The 17829-nt window shown below is 42.3% G+C and overlaps 1 protein-coding gene across 5 annotated transcripts in view; it reads right to left on the bottom strand.

Moving 5' to 3' along the window:
- Positions 1-17829, bottom strand: part of OSBPL9 (oxysterol binding protein like 9) — a 194666-nt gene that overhangs the window by 70202 nt on the left and 106635 nt on the right. The window contains exon 1 of one of the 5 annotated variants that reach the window (XM_062191310.1): positions 1677-1841. The exons of the other annotated variants lie outside the window; for them this stretch is intronic. Coding sequence (XP_062047294.1) covers positions 1677-1703 — 27 coding nt within the window. The 5' untranslated portion in view covers positions 1704-1841. Of the gene's footprint in view, positions 1-1676; positions 1842-17829 lie in introns of those variants that run through there. 5 annotated transcript variants of the gene reach the window in all.

Here is a 17829-nt window from a genome sequence, read left to right as displayed (position 1 = left end):
AATAAAATTTAAGCACATTGTAGTAATCACAAAATTTTTTTCTACATATCCTAAGACTCACCAGAAATTATCACTCTACAATGTAAAGTTTAGATATTGGTAAAAGCCAAAATATCCCAGGAGAAATTCTAAAATTTGCTTTTCAGAATAAAGGCCTGATTATCAGATTGCTTTCTGGTCATCATCCTCTTTCTCAATCACTAGAGTGTAAACCATACAACTGCCTGATTTTCAAACCGCAGAACGCGGTGATATCAGTTTTTTCCTAGTTGAACCAAAGCTACACTGAACTCTGCTGTTCTTCATATCAACTGGGAAAGAAAGAGGGGTGGCTAATTGGTTAATTACTGAATACAAGCTTTTCACATTAAGAAAAAGCAAATCCATACCTTCTAGAACTTTACAAATATCAAAATGCACGAGCAATAGCCTTCGCAGCCTACTTACTGAAAGGCACTTCAAGTACAATGTCATCCCTGTCAAACTTTGGACACTTTTGAAAACAGGTCCAGCTTCCCTGTTACCTTTGCTTCACATTTAAACTCTTACTATATAACTGATTTTTAGTGATGTATAAATTTCTTGAACTAGGAACGTTAATATGGTATTGTTATTTAAGTTTTTCACTTGTTGGACTTAAACCAAAATTCAAAGAAAAAAAGATATTTGTAAAGCAGAAATCAATGAGAGATGCTAACACTATTCAATAAAGGGTTTCATTACCTACTTAGTTCAACAGAAGCAGTGTTCTCAGAGAGGATTCATAAAAAATTGCATGAAAATTCCCAATTTTAAAATTCACAGTTAAAGCTCTTAAAACTGCAACTATTATTCTAAGACCCCTCTCTCCCATCTTCTCCACTGAAAAACTAAGAAGCACTTTGATTTGTTTTTAATTTCCTTAATACAGTTAAAAAGTAAACAGCTTAATCAACAAGCAAAACCGAATGTGCAAAAATTTTTCTTGTTTAAAACAATCTCTCAACTTTCCCTAACAAAAATACCTGTTAAGAATAGGATGAAGGACTGGGGAGGTGGGATATGATTCAAAAATGCTAGTCCACTAATTACATTCAACATTTCTACAAGCAAGCTGGTCTGAGAACCTAAAACTTCCCCACCCTCTGTTACGTGCACTCCCTAAAAACTACACCAGTTTTTAAAATCATTCCCACAAACAACGGCATCCGTAATTATCACACACACACACACACTATCTCGGCAAGAACACAGTGCCAAAAATAAAATCCCCACAAATATCTGGCCTACAGCTGGAGAGTCTATTAATGAGGCAACTGGTCAAAATGAAGCTTTCACCTTAAGAGAAAGCTTTATTTTTGTACTTAAAATAATATTCTGAGTCAGCTTCCCAAAGGAAAAAAGTTCCATGGGGTGGGGGGCGGGGGAGGCAGAGTCTACGCTGCAGGCGACGACCTCTCGGTGAAGAGGAGGCCCGGGCCGCAGCCCCCACCCACCCCGGCTGAGGAAGTGGGAGAGCGCCCCGTAACAGGGGCCTGGGCAGCCACGTCGTCCTACTCACCCCAGAGGGCGGCAAGGAGGAAGCCAGGAGAGCGCGACATTAGCGCCCACGGCCTGGCCCCGAGCAGGCAGCAGGGACCCCCGGGGACTCAGGGGTGGGGGCCGGCCCCTCACCCAGACCCTTGGGGTCTACTCACTCCGCAAGTGGCCAGCGAGAAAGCCATTCGCCAAGGCCCCCGCCCTCAGTGCCTCCAGGGGAGGGAGCCGAGGAATGCTCCCGAGCACCCCTTTTCGTGGTGCGATCGGACGCCCGGCAGCAACGGGGGCGATCCGGTCAGACGTACAGCCCGTCCCCCGCCCCGGGACTCCCGGGCCGCCCCTACCCCGGCCCCGCCCCCGCCCCGGCCTAGGGGCCACCCGATTGGCTGGCCTTGCCTGGCAAAGAGACCCCTGGCGATTGGCCATGGGTCACCTGCTGTAGGGAGGTGAGCGGCTGACGATTGGAGGTTGGGCCAGTTTCCGAGTGGGAAAGCCGCAGGGAGACGGCCACCCTTGGGACCGCCGAGCGGCGGTGCCAGCCTTCGGGACCCGCCCCGGCCGCCTACTCGCGGGGCCAGGGCTCACCTTGGGGGTTCCGCCTCGGGACACGCCGCCAGCGCTGCGCAGGCGCCTCCCCCGCTCCTGCCCGGTGAAGGAGATTGTCACTCGTGGGAGCCCAGCTGGGCTTCGCCGCTGCAACCCCAACGACTCCCATTGAGCACCTACGGGGAAGGCCCCAGTCACAGCCATAAACGTGCTTCGCCTATTCCCACCGGCTTTTCATCCACAATATCTTGGCAGCTAGGGAGCCTGGGCCTACAAGCTTCATCTTCATAACTGATCTTACTTCCGGAAAGTTGTTTGTGTGGAGTAGGAGGCGGGGAATTAAGGGGAGGAAGAGGTAGCCTCTTAGTAAACACAAGTAGGGGTGCCCAAGTTTTATTTTATTAATCCAGTGAGACATCGTAGGCCTGCTGTTGTGCCACAGTTCCATAAGGGACGTGGGTGGCTTCTGAAGATTCTTCAGGAATCCAAATAGTATAACCAAATTACATCAAAAGTTTGGGCTTCCAGTCCTCCACAGAGAATTACCTCAAATGCAGGAAATCACAAACATAAATACCTGTCTGCAGCAGAAACTCCTTTTCTGCTCCTATTTTTCCTCATGGTTATTTATATCCCTTTCCTAGGACTCTACTAAATTAAGAATCCAGTTATTTTTTCTATTTGTGTAGCTCTACTAGTAAACCTACAACACCAGCATATTGTACAATGTACAAAGAGCTCAATCAATGCTGGCTGAAAAGGGAAGTTAAACTGTACCATGTGAAGACACCTTCAGTTTTATGTAAATTGTTCCAAAATGCCCAATACCAAGTGCATTCTCTTTTTACCCTAGCCACTCGTATCCTCTTCCAGGGATCCTATCTCACTATCACTAACACTACCATCCACCCATCTCTCACCAAGATGGGACAGTCCTAATTCTGTTCTCTGTCCATCACCACCACCCATTACAGGTCCTGGCCTCTTGGAATAATCTTACTAAATAAAATCTTCCTGAATCTATCCTAACTCCTCCAATTCACTCTCAACACAACAGCAAAACTAGTATTTCCATAATTAACTTCATTACTCCATCTTGCCCCCTCCTCATAGCCAATTAAAGAGCTTCAACTGCTTTCCATTGTGCTTAAGCTACAACTCAAAATTTAACAACCATCTGCAGGGGTTAGCCCTACCTCCCTCCAACTCCATCTTTTTCTTGGTTTCTACATGAATGCCTTTTCCAAGCTGCTTTAATTTTTAAGGACTTTCCAACCACAGTGCTTTGGCACAAGCTATTACTTCTCTCGCCTTGTCACCAATTCCCCATGATTCACTTTGTTAGGATTTGCTAGGCTACTGTGACACAAATAGTTAACTTCACACCTGGCAAATGGAGCCCCAATTAAGAATGACCAAGTAGATGTCACCATGGAATTTTAAGGACTAAGATTCTGCCAGCTCTGGCTCTTATAGTGGCCAGCTTGCCCAGGACAACCAAGCTGCTAAGAGCATACATTGTAAATTGTTGACTTCCACAAACACCTATCAAATGAGTCTTCTGCCCATTCAAATCCACTTATCACAATGGATGTGGTTCTCTACATGTCCACATGGCCCCTTCCCATAAACAGCATAAATAGGCTGCTGCCCACTGCCTGGTGAGCTGAATCTCTTCTCAGAACCCTGCCACCCCGAACCAATTGTCAGGATGGGCTACAACCTTACTTTTCCCATACCATGCTGTCCTGTCTTCAATGAAAGTCTTGTCTGCTTTAACTGGCTGCCTCCTCGTGGCCTTCTTCAGACCCTAGTCCTAAAACGAACACACTTCATTTTCTTCTACTCATCATTTCCTCTCTGCCAATGTCATTTCCTCCTGTTATACTCATCTGTGGCACTCCTTTGTAGAACTTATCACAGCTATTATTTGTATTTGAGTTACTCTTTTTAATCAACTTTCTTGAATCATATCTTACATATCATAAAATGTTTCAATTTAAGTATACAGCTCAATATGTTTTGACAAATGTATGCAAACATGTTAAGAACATTTCCATCACCCCAAAACTTCCTCATGCCCCACTGCAGTCAATCCTGCCAAGCACTGCTATGCTTTGTCATACTTTGATTAATCTTTATCTCCACCACTAGCCTGTAAGCTTAATGAAATGAGGATCCTAAATAATTTTGCTCAGCATTTCAATATTTAGCAAAATGCCTAGCACATACTAAATTCTCAATTATGGATTTCCGGGGCTGGTGTTGTGGTGCAGGGGAGTAAGCCAGCACATGTGATAGAAGAGCCAGTTCAAGTCCCAGCTGCTCCACTTCCGATCCAATTCCCTGTTACTGCACCTGGGGAAGGAGCAGCCCGTGGTCCAAGGGCTTGGGTTCCTGCCACCCGCATGGAAGACACAGATGGAGTTCTGGGCTCCTGTTTGGCCTGGACAAGCCCTTGCAGTTGCAAGCATCTGGGGAGTGAACCAGCACATGGGATCTCTCTGTCTCTCCCTCTCTGTAACTCTGCCTTTCAAATAAATAAATAAAATAAAATAAATGGATTTCCTGTGGCAATACTTTCTTTAAAAAAAACATTATTTGATAAATATCAAGCTATAAACAGTGATGCAGAAAAAACAATTTGTGAACAAGGTCAGCGTCTAACCTTCACTAATACCCTTTTAAATTTTCCTTTACTATTTGCTTTTCTAGCACTAAATGTTGTGCCTTGGGCAGCCCTAGAGACTTAATTCCATATTAGCTGATCAAGAGGTCTATATCTCCCTAGTTCTGTCATACTGTATACTATATTGTACTGTGCTCATTGATCCTATCAGAGACATAGTACTTATTTACATAATTCAGGCTTATCCTTTCCTTCATGTCCCTATGACTTTGCTTTCTCATTAGACAGAAAGATTCATGGGGTTATCAGGGATATTGTATTTAACAATGCCCAGCAAAATGTCAGCTTCTTCATTATAAAGTGTCTTGCAAATGTCCCATCACTATCATCAGAAGTACTTTAAAAATCTAATTTTGACAAGATACTGTAAATACCAAAGTTCTATAAAAATGTAGCGGACCTAAATATCATTAGTTTTTGTTATTGACAAATGTTAACAGTAAGGATAATGGCAATAGGAAAGATAATCTATGGCAGTGTGCTGACCATAATTTTGAACTTTCCTCAATTGCATATATGTAAAATTCTATGTTATGGTTACATATTTAAAGAGGAACCCAGCTCCAGTCCAAAGTCTTTATTTTCAGTTTAATACTAGAGATAGCTATTTATTGCACATATACGTAGAGTTCTCATATCCCTAAACTTATATGAAGTTAGTATGCATAAAACATGAAGCATTTAAATGAAAAATAATTATACAAAGCAAAACAGCTGTGCCAAGAAGCTGTAACCAGACTGGTCATCTCCAAAGTTGTTTGAAAAATCTACAAGTAGTTTCATTTCAAATAAAAGTTAAATGGGGAACTGTATTGTGGCTTAGCAGGTAAAGCCACTGCCTGCAACCCGGGCATCCTTAAGGGCACTGGTTCATGTCCCAGCTGCTCCACTTCCAATCAAGCTCTCTGCTAATGACTTGGGAAAAGCCTCTGCTACCCATATGGAAGACCTGGATAAAACTCCTGGCTCCTGGTTTCACACTGGTTCAGCCATGGCCATTAGGGGCACTTAGGGAGCAAACCAGCAGACAGAAGACCTCTCTCTCTCTCTCTCTGACTTTCAAATACATAAATAAAAAAAAATTTTTTTTAAGATTTATTTATTTGAGAGGAAGAGTTACAGAGAGAGAGAGAGAGAGGTAGAGAGAAAGGTCTTCCATCCACTGGTTCATTCCCCAAATGTCCTCAAAGAATAGAGCTGGGGCCGATCCGAAACCAAGAGCCAGGAGCTGCTTCCGGGTCTCACACCAGGGTACAGGGGCCCAAGCACTCGGGCCATCTTCTACTGCTTTCCCAGGCCATGGCAGAGAGCTGGATAGAAAATAGAGCAGCCAGGACTTGAACGGGCACCATATGGGATGCCGGTGCTGCAGGTAGTCTTATCCCACTACACCACAGAGCAAACCCCATAAATAAAAATCTTAAAAAAGTTAAAACAATGCCTAAAATCCATACACAATAAGTGATTTCCAATTCGTGAAACAAAAGGATTTTCAACACTTTTCTTTGAACAACATAATTAAGGCTATTGCATGATTAAATTAAACTATTACTTTTTGTGGTCCTTGTTTTTGGTAAAGAATGACAATATGGTTACTGGCGCCATAAACTAGAGTGTCAATTTGTTGGGTCAACAACAGGAGTCACTGTGCACTTGCTCCTCATGTGGGATCTCTATCCTTAATGTGCTGTACATTGTGATTTAATGCTATAACTAGTACTCCAACAGTATTTTTTTCATTTCGTGTTTCTATGTGGGTGCAAACTGTTGAAATCTTTACTTAATGTATACTAAATTGATCTTCTGTATATAAAGAGAATTGAAAATGAATCTTGATGTGAATGGAAGGGGAGAGGGAGTGGGAGAGGGGAGGGTTGCGGGTGGGAGGGAAGTTATGGGAGGGGAAAGCCATTGTAATCCATAAGCTGTACATTGGAAATTTATATTCATTAAATAAAAGTAAAAAAAAAATTAAATAAAACTGAGATGCAAACACCCCCCCCCAAAAAAAAAAAAAAGAATGACAATATGATGAATAAGAACCATGGGGTGGGGCAATGCTGTGGAATAGTGGGCTAAGCCTCTGCCTGCGGTGCTGGCATCTCATTTGGGTGCCAGTTCTAATCCTGGCTGCTTCTTTTCAGATCCAGCTCTCTGCTATAGCCTTGGAAAGCAGTAGAAGATGGCCCACGTGCTTGGGCTCCTGCACCCACATAGGACACCGAGATGAAGCTCCTGGCTTCAGATTGGTCCAGCTCCGGTTGTTGCGGCAATTTGGGGAGTAAACCAACAAATGGAAGACCTCTCTATCTGTCTCTCCCTCTCTGTGTAATAACTCTGCTTCTCAGATAAATAAAATCTTAAAATAACTATTAAGGGGCCAGGTGCTGTGGCACAGTGGGTTAAGCCACTGCTTACCTACAGTGTCTGCCATCCCAAATGGGATGGAGACATCACTGCTCCACTTCCGATCTTATGCCCTCCTATTGCCCTTGGGAAAGCAGCAGAAGATGGCCCAAGGCTTTGGGCCCCTGTACCCATGCTGGAAGAAGCTCATGACTTAGGATTGGCACAGCTCTGGCTGTTTCAGCCATCTGGGGAGTGAACCAGTGGATGGAAGACCTCTCTCTGCCTCTCTGTAACACTGCCTTTCAAAGAAATAAATAAATCTTAAAAAAAATAATTAAAAACAAACAATAAGAGAATAATCAAAACCACTACTAGGGGTGGGAGTACTTTGAAATAGTAAGAAATCTACTGTGTAAAAACAGGACAACTTGGCCGGCGCCGTGGCTTAACAGGCTAATCCTCCGCCTTGCGGCGCCGGCACGCTAGGTTCTAGTCCCGGTCGGGGCGCTGGATTCTATCCTGGTTGCCCCTCTTCCAGGCCAGCTCTCTGCTATGGCCCGGGGAAGGCAGTGGAGGATGGCCCAAGTCCTTGGGCCCTGCACCCGCATGGGAGACCAGGAGAAGCACCTGGCTCCTGGCTTTGGATCAGCGTGATGCGCCGGCCACAGCGGCCATTGGAGGGTGAACCAATGGCAAAAAGGAAGACCTTTCTCTCTGTCTCTCTCTCACTATCCACTCTGCCTGTCAAAAAAAAAAAAAAAAAAAAAAAAAAAAAACAGGACAACTTTACTGATACCCATTCAGCTGAAAAGAGTTTTAACTCTATTGAACTCATGTACTAGTTTCAAAAATATTATTTCCACGAGACAGCTCAATGTTTATCTAGAAATCATATTCTGTTCTAATATCATTTCAAATGTAGATGGAAAATACTTTTGCAGCAACAGAATAAAGAAAAGAAAGCAAAAATTCAATAAGTAAAATCAGATGAGACTTCAGTTTTCTAGTCTGGCCTATGAGAAGGCTAGAAGTCATCACACTGTCCTAACAAAACTCTGCACAAATGGGAAAATCAACAACTCTTCTTAGATCTGTTTTTAAAAATTTAATTTAAGGTATACAAACTTCATGCATTTCATAAATACAAATTTAGGAACACAGTGATCCTTCCAAATTCATCCTCCTTCCCACCTACCCTGCTTCATCCTCTCTCTCCTATTCTCACTCTTAATTTTTACAAAGATCTATTTTCAGTTTCCTTTATACTCATAAGATTAACCTTACAGTAAGTAAGTACAAATGGTATGAGGAAGAAACAAACACTGTTCCTCAACAGTGAGTGAAGTCACAGAGCAAACAGCTAATCTTCCAAATAAGGAGAACAGCAGGCAAACACAGTTAATGTGCTGCATAACAAAGTTTCAGTCAAGGACAGCAATGGTAGTATATTATAATGGAGTTTAAAAAATCCTATTGCTTAGTGATGTTATAATGTCAGAGTACACTGAATTACTCATGTTCATGGTGATGCTGTTATAAAAAAACCTGTTGCACTGCCAGTCATATAAAAGTATAGCATATACAATTATGTACAGTACATGATACTTGATAATGGTAATAAAATGACTATGTTACTGGCTTATGTATATACTATGCATTTTATTGTTATTTTGGAATGTACTTGTACTTACAGAAAAAGTTAAATATGAAACAGAACCAGGACGGAGTTCCTAACTCCTGGCTTTGGCCTGGCCCAAACCTGGCTGTTCTGGCCATTTGGGAAATGAACCAACAAATGGAAGATCTCTTCCTCTTTCTGTCTTTCCCTTTCTCCCTGTCACTCTGCCTTTGAAATAAATAAAATAAAACAAACAAAAAAAGATACTCACAAATATCTCTAATGAGCAAAGATGCAAAAAACCCCAACAAACTATCAGCAAATCAAATCTAACAATGTATAAAAATAATTATCTACTATAACTGAGTTTTATTCCAGGAATGAAATCTGGTTAAATTTTCAAAAATCAGTTAATATAATCCATCACATCAACAGGCTAAGGATAAAAAAAACAAAAACATGTGATGATATAAAGAGGTGAGTGGGGTGGATATTTGGCACGAAGGTTAAGATGCTGTTTGGGATGCCCCTATTGTATATCAGAATGCCTAAGTTCAAGTACCGCCTCCACTTCGGATCTAGCTTCCTGCTAATGCACATCCTAGTAGTCAGCAGGTGATGGCTCAGGTACTTGAGTGAGTGCTATCCACATGGGAGACCCAGACTGAATTTTGGGCTCCTGGCTTCAGCCTGACTCATCCTGTCCATTTGTGGGTATTTGGGAAGTGAACCAGCAAAGAGAAGAGAAGATCTCTCCCTCTCCCTCTCTCTCCCTCTCCTTCTCTCTCTCTCTGTGTGTGTGTGTGTGTGTGTTTGGTGTCTGTCTCTCTGCCTTTCAAGTAAAATAAAAAAAAAAAAAAAAAGTGAAACAATATGACAAAATTCAAAACCCATTCACGATAAAAGAAACAAACAAACTCAATAACCAGTATGAGAGAAACTTATCCAACAAAACACATAAAATCTACAAAAACCCTACTGCTGTATAACAATGGTGAGAGACCAGAAGTTTCCCAGTAAGATAAGGAAACATATCTATGTCCCTGGTCATACTTTTTTTTTTTATTATTTTTTTTTTATTTTTGACAGGCAGAGTGGACAGTGAGAGAGAGAGAGAGACAGAGAGAAAGGTCTTCCTTTGCCGTTGGTTCACCCTCTAATGGCCGCCGCAGTAGCGCGCTGCGGCCGGCGCACCGCGCTGTTCCGATGGCAGGAGCCAGGTGCTTATCCTGGTCTCCCATGGGGTGCAGAGCCCAAACACTTGGGCCATCCTCCACTGCACTCCCTGGCCACAGCAGAGAGCTGGCCTGGAAGAGGGGCAACCGGGACAGGATCGGTGCCCCGACCGGGACTAGAACCCGGTGTGCCGGCGCCGCAAGGCGGAGGATTAGCCTGTTGAGCCACGGCGCCGGCCGTCCCTGGTCATACTTTTGAACATCATACTTAAAGTCCTAGTTAATGCAATAAGATAAGAAATAAGGAATAGAAATTACACTGGTTGCAAAGTAGAAATAAAACTGTCTTTGTTTTCAGATTACGTCAATGTAGAAAATCAGAAAGGGGCCAGAATTGTGGTACACCAGGTTAAGCTGCAGCCTGTGACATTGGCGTCCCATAAGAGCACTGGCTTGAGTTCTAGCTGCTCTACTTCCAATCTAGCTCCCTGTGAATGTGCCTGGGAAGGCAGCAGAAAATGACCTAAGTACTTATGCCCCTGTCACCCATGTGGGAGACCCTGATGGGGTTCTAGGCTCCTGGCTTTGGGCTGGCCCAGCCCCAGCCATTGCAGCCATTTGGAGAATGAACCACCAGATAGAAGATCTCTCCCTCTCTAGCTCTCTCACTCTCTCTCTAAGTTGGCCTTTCAAATAAATAAAATAAATTTAAAAAAAAAATAAGAAAAGAAAATCAGAAACAATAGACAAAAAATTCCTAAAGTTTATTAGTGGCTATAAAAATGTAGGATACAAAGACAATTGGTAGAATTTGTAATTAAAAACTCAATGCCATTTATATTAGCACCCCTTCAAATGAAATACTTAGGTATAAATCTAACAAAATATGTACAAGGTCTATATGAAGAAAACTACAAAACTCCAATGAATAAAATCAAAGAGCTAATTAAAGGAAGAACCATTTCATCTTTATGGATAGAAAGACTCAATATTATCAAGATATGAGTTCTTCCCAACTTGGTCTACAGATTCAATGCCCTCCATTCAAATTCCCAGAAAGCTGATTTTGAAAAATTGATCCTAAAGTTTCTATATAGAGGCAAAAGACCCAGAATATCCAACACAATATTAAAGGCAAAGAAAAAAGCTGAAGGACTGACATTATAAAAATTCAAGATTTACTATAAAACTACAAAAAAATCAATACCCTTATATGTACAGACTTCAAAAATTTTTGCACAATAAATTTGTTTTATAAACTCACATTCCATGAAGTTTTAAAGTACCTGCATATGATTCCAAATATATGACATTCTAAGGATAGTAAAAAGTTCAGTGGTTGTGAGAGTTTGGGGAAAAGGAGAGATAAATAGTGGAGCACAGAGGATGTTGAGGATAGTTAAGCTACTATGTAAGATCTACAATGGTATGTACACGTTATAAATTTGTTCAAACCCATAGATAACACCAACAGTAAACCCAAATATAAACTGAGGACACTGAGTGACAATGATGTCTTAACATGGGCTTATCAACTATAAAACATATACCACTGTGATGGAGGATGTTGATGATAATGGAAAACTATACCTGTGGAGGCATAATAAAGCACAGAGGAATATTCAGTACCCTCTGCTCAATTTTGCTGTAAACCTAAAGCCACACTAAAAAAATAAGTCTGTTTTTTAAGTTAATTCATATTTTCCCTGGGCTTTGCCTAGCAACTCAAGTCAAAGGTTTATAGCAGGGAGGGCTGGAGCTGTGGCATAGTAGGTTAAGCCACCACCTACAGTACCAGCAACCCATATGGGCACCTGTTTGAGACCCGACTGCTCCACTTATGATCCAGCTCTCTGCTATAGCCTGGGAAAACAGTAGAAGACAGCCCAAGTCCTTGGGCCCCTGCACCCGCATGGGAGACCTGGAGGAGGCTCCTGGCTCCTGGCTTTGGATCAGTGCAGCTCTGGCTATTGCAGCCAATTGTGGAGTGGGCCAGCAGATGGAGGGCCCCTCTCTTTCTTTCTCTCTCTCTCTCTCTCTCCCTGCCTCTCCTTCTATCTCTGTGTAACTCTGACTTTCAAATAGATGAATAAATATTTAACATTTAAAAAAAAAGGTTTATAGCAGGTAAGAATAAAAGACAACTCTCAGAAACAGGATATATTGCTCCCTTATTTTACCTGACTGGTTCCCAGAAGTCTCAAAAGTCAAACAATAAATTCCCACATAGAGACTTTGGCCTTGGGGCAGGTGTTGTGACGCAGTGGGTTGAGCAACCACCCGAGATACCAACATCCCATATGAGAGCCAATTCAAGTCATGGCCACTCCATTTCTAATCCAGCTCCCCGCTAATAATACTACTGGGAAGGCAACAGTGGATGATAGTCCACGTATTTGGGCCCCCGCAATATATGTAGGAGACTCAGATGGAGTTCCAGGCTCCTGGTTTTAACCTGGCTTAGCCCCAGCTATTATGGCCATTTGCTTTCCCAGGCGCACTAGCAGGAAGCTGGATTGGAAGTGGAGCAGCCCAGACTCGAACTGGTGCCCACATGGGATGCCAATGCTGCAAGCCAAGGCTTTAACCTGCTGCACCACAGCACTTGCCGCAGGACCCACCTTCTTAAGGCCTCACTTGGTGCTTCCCAGAGTCCACATTTGCAAGAAGCTGGATGTAGAAGCAAAGCCAGGATGTGACCCCAGGCACTCTGATATGGTGCTAAACAACATGCCAACGAGTGTACCAAATGTCACTCTCTGATGCCATTTAAACTTTAAAATTATTTTAGATGAACACTGTTGCCCTGATTTTTACAGGAAATACTCTGCATTGGTCACTTAACTTTATCCTGAAACAACTTGCAGATTTCACTGAAAACACTTGAGTTGCTAAACTAGATAAGAAATACCCAGATCATTTTGAGATCAAAACAAAAAATAGTGAAACTGCTTAGTATTGTTTAAATTAGTTTGTACCTCAAATGTTCCATCTTCAATCACTACAGTTTTACATCAGGATTAGAAAGTTAGATAAGAAACATGTGTTTCTCATTAGAGAAAGCTGGGGGAAAACTACTGTATTTGAATTCTACTTAATTTAAGTTTTGTAAAAGCATGTGTTATTTATGTCATTGCTTTTATACTTTTTTAAAAATTCAATTCTGACTTTGATTACTTAGCTGGCCTGGGAGGAGAGCTGGCCAGGTAAAGGCAGGGGGCATCTCTAACAAGAAATTTACAGTTCTGCCTGCAGTGTTGCTGACCCTACTTGGCCATACCCTCAGCTGCAGTGGTCACTTTGGAAGTTGGGCTGAGTGAAGGGCTTTTCAGCTTAGAGCCAATAAGATCTGTGGCTCTGACCTGGGCATCCTTCGACTCCAGGGCAGGTCCATTTCCAGGGATCCAACTCTTGGCAGAGCTGCCAGGGCTCTTCACAAGCTGACTTCTGCTGAAGCCCAGGCTTACCACATTGAAAGCCACTGCAGTAGACTGGCCTGTTGGGTCTCCTTGAGGGCAGATCACTGTACAGATCAGCCATTAATAGGCCTGCCACCCATTGCTTCTGATGCCTAGCTTTCTTTTCCTCCTGGTTTTTGTTAAAGCAGACCAGAGGATGCAAGTCAAGGGAGTACCCAAGTCCCATCTCTAATCTTCAGTGGCCTGAACTACAAGTCTATAGTCACAGGCATGTTCTGTAGTAGTTTTTCTAAGGTAGACAATGCTCATGAGGAAAATTAGGCGGAGGATTAGCCTGTTGAGCTACGGCGCCGGCCCATATTTTTAACTTTATAAAAATACAGGAAAATATATAATAAGATTTCCATAAAAATGTAGATTTAAAATACATATCAGTTTAAAAGAATAACTCTAAAACTGGACCACTTGTTCTTAGTTGTTTCCTGAGAGTTCAAGACAGTGCAACATAATTCATAAGAAAAATGAATCCTAGCCAGCGCCACGGCTCACTAGGCTAATCCTCCACCTTGCGGTGCCGGCACACCGGGTTCTAGTCCCGGTCGGGGCACCGGATTCTGTCCCGATGGCCCCTCTTCCAGGCCAGCTCTCTGCTGTGGCCTGGGAGTGCGGTGGAGGATGGCCCAAGTGCTTGGGCCCTGCACCCCATGGGAGACCAGGAGAAGCACCTGGCTCCTGCCATCGGATCAGCGCGGTGCGCCGGCCGCAGCGCACCAGCCGCGGCGGCCATTGGAGGGTGAACCAACGGCAAAGGAAGACCTTTCTCTCTGTCTCTCTCTCTCACTGTCTACTCTGCCTGTCAAAAAAAAAAAAAATTAAAAAATCAAAAAAAAAGAAAAAAAAGAAAAATGAATCCTCGAATGCTAAGCTACAAATTAGTGGCCAGAAATTTGCCTGTCATTCTAAATAGCAATGGCACTAGCAACAGCCCTAAGGAGAATCTTCTTTTGCTCAATAAAACCTGAGTAACTAGCTACTTCTCCATGCCACTTTACCTGTGGAAGAGATCACTTATCTACATCATAATCAGTTCCCCTAGGAAATAGTTTCAAGGAGAAAAACAAAGTATTTTTCTATACAATACAATATTAAGATCTAATGAGGCCAGGAGAAATTGAACAGTATGCTGAAGAAGTTAATTATTCAGTGAAGTAGTTTACCACTAAAGAAAAATACTCAAGAGATTTCTATTAATCTTTACCCAGTTAGACACATAAGCCACTAGTTAACAAAAGAAGAATCAAAGTATCTCAATACTAAAGATTACTGTCCCAACTACTATCCAAAATTATAGCTCAAATACTAAATTTGTGTTCCTCTGTAACAGAAGTATGACAAATATGTAATTATCACACCTGAGTAACTTCTTTTGAAGAAAGACTTCATAATAGCTCCATTGCTTTTCCAACCTTAATTCATATTTCTATCACATCTCCTCTTTATATAATGATGGTTTTGCCCTCAGACTCTCTGTATTTCTGTGAGCTTTTTACTTGCCCTCTCTGTTGCCCTTAGCCATATTCTGGCATAACACATCACATCACATCACATCCTTTGTTTCTTAGTCCTTCAGCCAGTGAGGGCAAAACTTATAAAATTACAGGACAGTAACCATAAAATTCCAATTTAATAACCACTTAAGATGCAGTCTAGAGTAGCCTACAAAAACTAAAAATATGAGGACATAAAAGCCCTTTTTCTTGGCCCAAAGAACAATCACAAAAGTCATTATAATAGCATAAAAAAATTTAAGGGGCTGCTACTGTGGCATAGCAGGTAAAACTGCAGCCTGCAGTGCTGGCATCTCATATGAGCACCAGTTCAAGACTCGGCTGCTCCACTTCCAACCCAGCTCTCTGCTATGGCCTGGGAAAGCAGTGGAAGATGGCCCAAGTGCTTGAGCCCTTCTTGTACCCATGTGGGAGACCCAGAAGAAACTCCTGGCTCCTTGCTTCAGATTGGCCCAGCTCTAGCCATTGCAGCCATTTGAGGAGTAAACCAACAGATGGAAGACCTCTCTCCCTCTCTCTGTCTCTGTCTCTCTAATAAATACATAAATAAATCTTTAAAAAAAATTTATATTAAATATATATAGCATAAAACTAAAAACCTTCAGTCTGTACTACTCAATTGAACATCTACATAAGCATTTCAAACTGGGATCTACAAAGCCTCGAATAATTTTATGTTTTTATTAACTGATAATCTATAAAAAATTAGCAGAACCACATATGGTATCAGCTTAGTAATAACCTTAATAGTAACTGAAAACAAGTTATTCCATTGCCATGCTTGTCATTACTGGGGTAAATGAAGACCCTGAAAGCTTTCCCCTCCATTAATCAGTATCACCAAATATCTACTGAACACTCTGAGAGGCTAGGAAGAGGAGATTAAAAGGTTCAGTAGCTCTCCATACCCCCATGCCCCCGATTTCCCTTTAAGGAGCTTCCTATTTTGGATGGGTAAAAAGACAAAAAAGATACCATAAGCTAACATACAGGTTCAGAATGACTACTGGAAACTCAACCTCCATATGAGTTGAAAGGACAGAAATTTTAGTTGTCTTCTCCCATCTTCAAAATATCCTAGTTACAATTTGCTGAAACCCAAAGCAGTAAAAATAGGAAGAGAGAAAACACAGAGGGGGAGTGGGGTTTGGAAAGAAGAAATTCTCCAGATGAATTTACAGTTATTCAGAATGCAAGGAAGAATGGAAATAATTTTTGTTGAGTACTTCCAATATATAAGACATTATATATCAGAGATATAGTTCATATTACCTTATATGTATGTATAGATATAGATAAATAGATAGATAGATAGATAGATTTATTCATTTCAAAGGAAGACCTACATAGAGAGAGAGAGAGAGGGAGTGAAAGAGAGCTGTTCCATCTGCTGGTTTACTTCCAAAATGGCCACAACAGCTGGAGCTGGCTAGGCTGAAGCCAGGAGCCAGGAGCTTCTTCTATATTTCTCACATGGGTGCAGGGATCCTAGGATTTGGACCATCTTCCAAGCAAAAACATAGCCTGATACATATATATTCAAAATATATTTGTTAGGGTTATTACTACCATATCTGCAGGATAAAAAAATTCTCAAATACAAAAAAAGAGAAGTGCTCAAATATTAGTTGCTTCTGTTATTACTACATAGTTGAATGTTATATGGGCTATGAGGAAGTGGCAAGTATAACAGAAGGAAGTAAGAGACTTCCTTTTTTTGTTTTTTTAAGATTTATTTATTTATTTATTTATTTATTTGAAAGGCAGAGTTACAGAAGCAGAGGCAAGAGAAAGAAAGAAGTCTTCCATCCTCTGGTTCACTCCACAAATGGCTGCAACAGTTGGAGCTGGGCTGGTCCAAAGCCAGGAGCTAGGAGTTTCTTTGAGGTCTCCCATGTGGGTGCAGGGCTCCAAACACTTGGGCCATCCTCCACAGGTTTCCCAGGCCATAGCAGAGATCCTGGATCAGAAGAGGAGCAGTTGGGACTAGAACTGGTACCCAGGTGGCAGCTTTACCTGCTACACCACAGCATCAGCCTGAAATTTCTTTTTATAATAGTGAAAAGAAAAGAATTAAGAAAAGAATTAAGGCAGGGTCGGTGCTATGGCATAGTAAGCTAAGCATCTGCCTGCAGTGCCAGTATCCCATATGGGCATCAGTTTGAGTCTCAGCTGCTCCTCTTTTGATCCGGCTGATGGCCTAGGAAGGCAGTGGAAGATGGCCCAAGTGCTTGGGCCCCTGCACCCACATGGGAGACCCAGAAGAAGCTCCTGGCTCCTGGCTTTAGATCAGCCCAGCTCCATCTGTGGAGTGAACTAGCTGATGGAAGACCTTTCTCTCTGTCTCCCTCTCTCTGTAACTCTACCTCTCAAATAAAATGAAAAAAAGTCTGAAAAAAAAAAAAAAAAGAATTAATGATCCAGTATTGTATGCAGCTGGTTAAGCAGCTGCCTGTGAAACCAGCGTCCTGTAGGAGCACCTGTTTGAGTCCTGGCTGCTCTGTTTCTGATCAAGTTCCCTGCTATTGTGCCTAGGAAAGCAGCAGAAGATGGCCAAAGTAGTTGGACTCCTGCCACCACATGGGAGACTGAGATAGAGTTCTTGCCTTCTGACTTCCAACTTGGCCCAGCCTTGGCCAGTGGGGAGTAAAACAGCAGATGGGAGATCTTGATCTCTCTCTTTCTCTCCCTCTCTCAAACTGCCTTTTGAATAAATAAATCTTAAGAAAAAAAAATAAAAAGTAGTATATGTGAATGACTGGCAAGAATCTAACAGGCAAACCTGAGGAATGTGGAAGGTGTTAGTAAAATGACTGTGATCTACACCCGGGACAGCATCCTAGGCTCTAGCCCTCCCCCTGCCACCGCCACCATTGCTAGAAGCCAGGTGATCACATGGCCCAGCCACAGGTGTCAGCTCAACCCCCAAACAATTGGGATTCCCTAC

This window comes from Lepus europaeus, chromosome 5 (genome assembly GCF_033115175.1).
Source record: "Lepus europaeus isolate LE1 chromosome 5, mLepTim1.pri, whole genome shotgun sequence".
In the NCBI taxonomy this organism is placed as follows: domain Eukaryota; kingdom Metazoa; phylum Chordata; class Mammalia; order Lagomorpha; family Leporidae; genus Lepus; species Lepus europaeus.
Note: the sequence above shows the minus strand (reverse complement) of the source record. Positions and strands in the feature narration are given on the sequence as shown.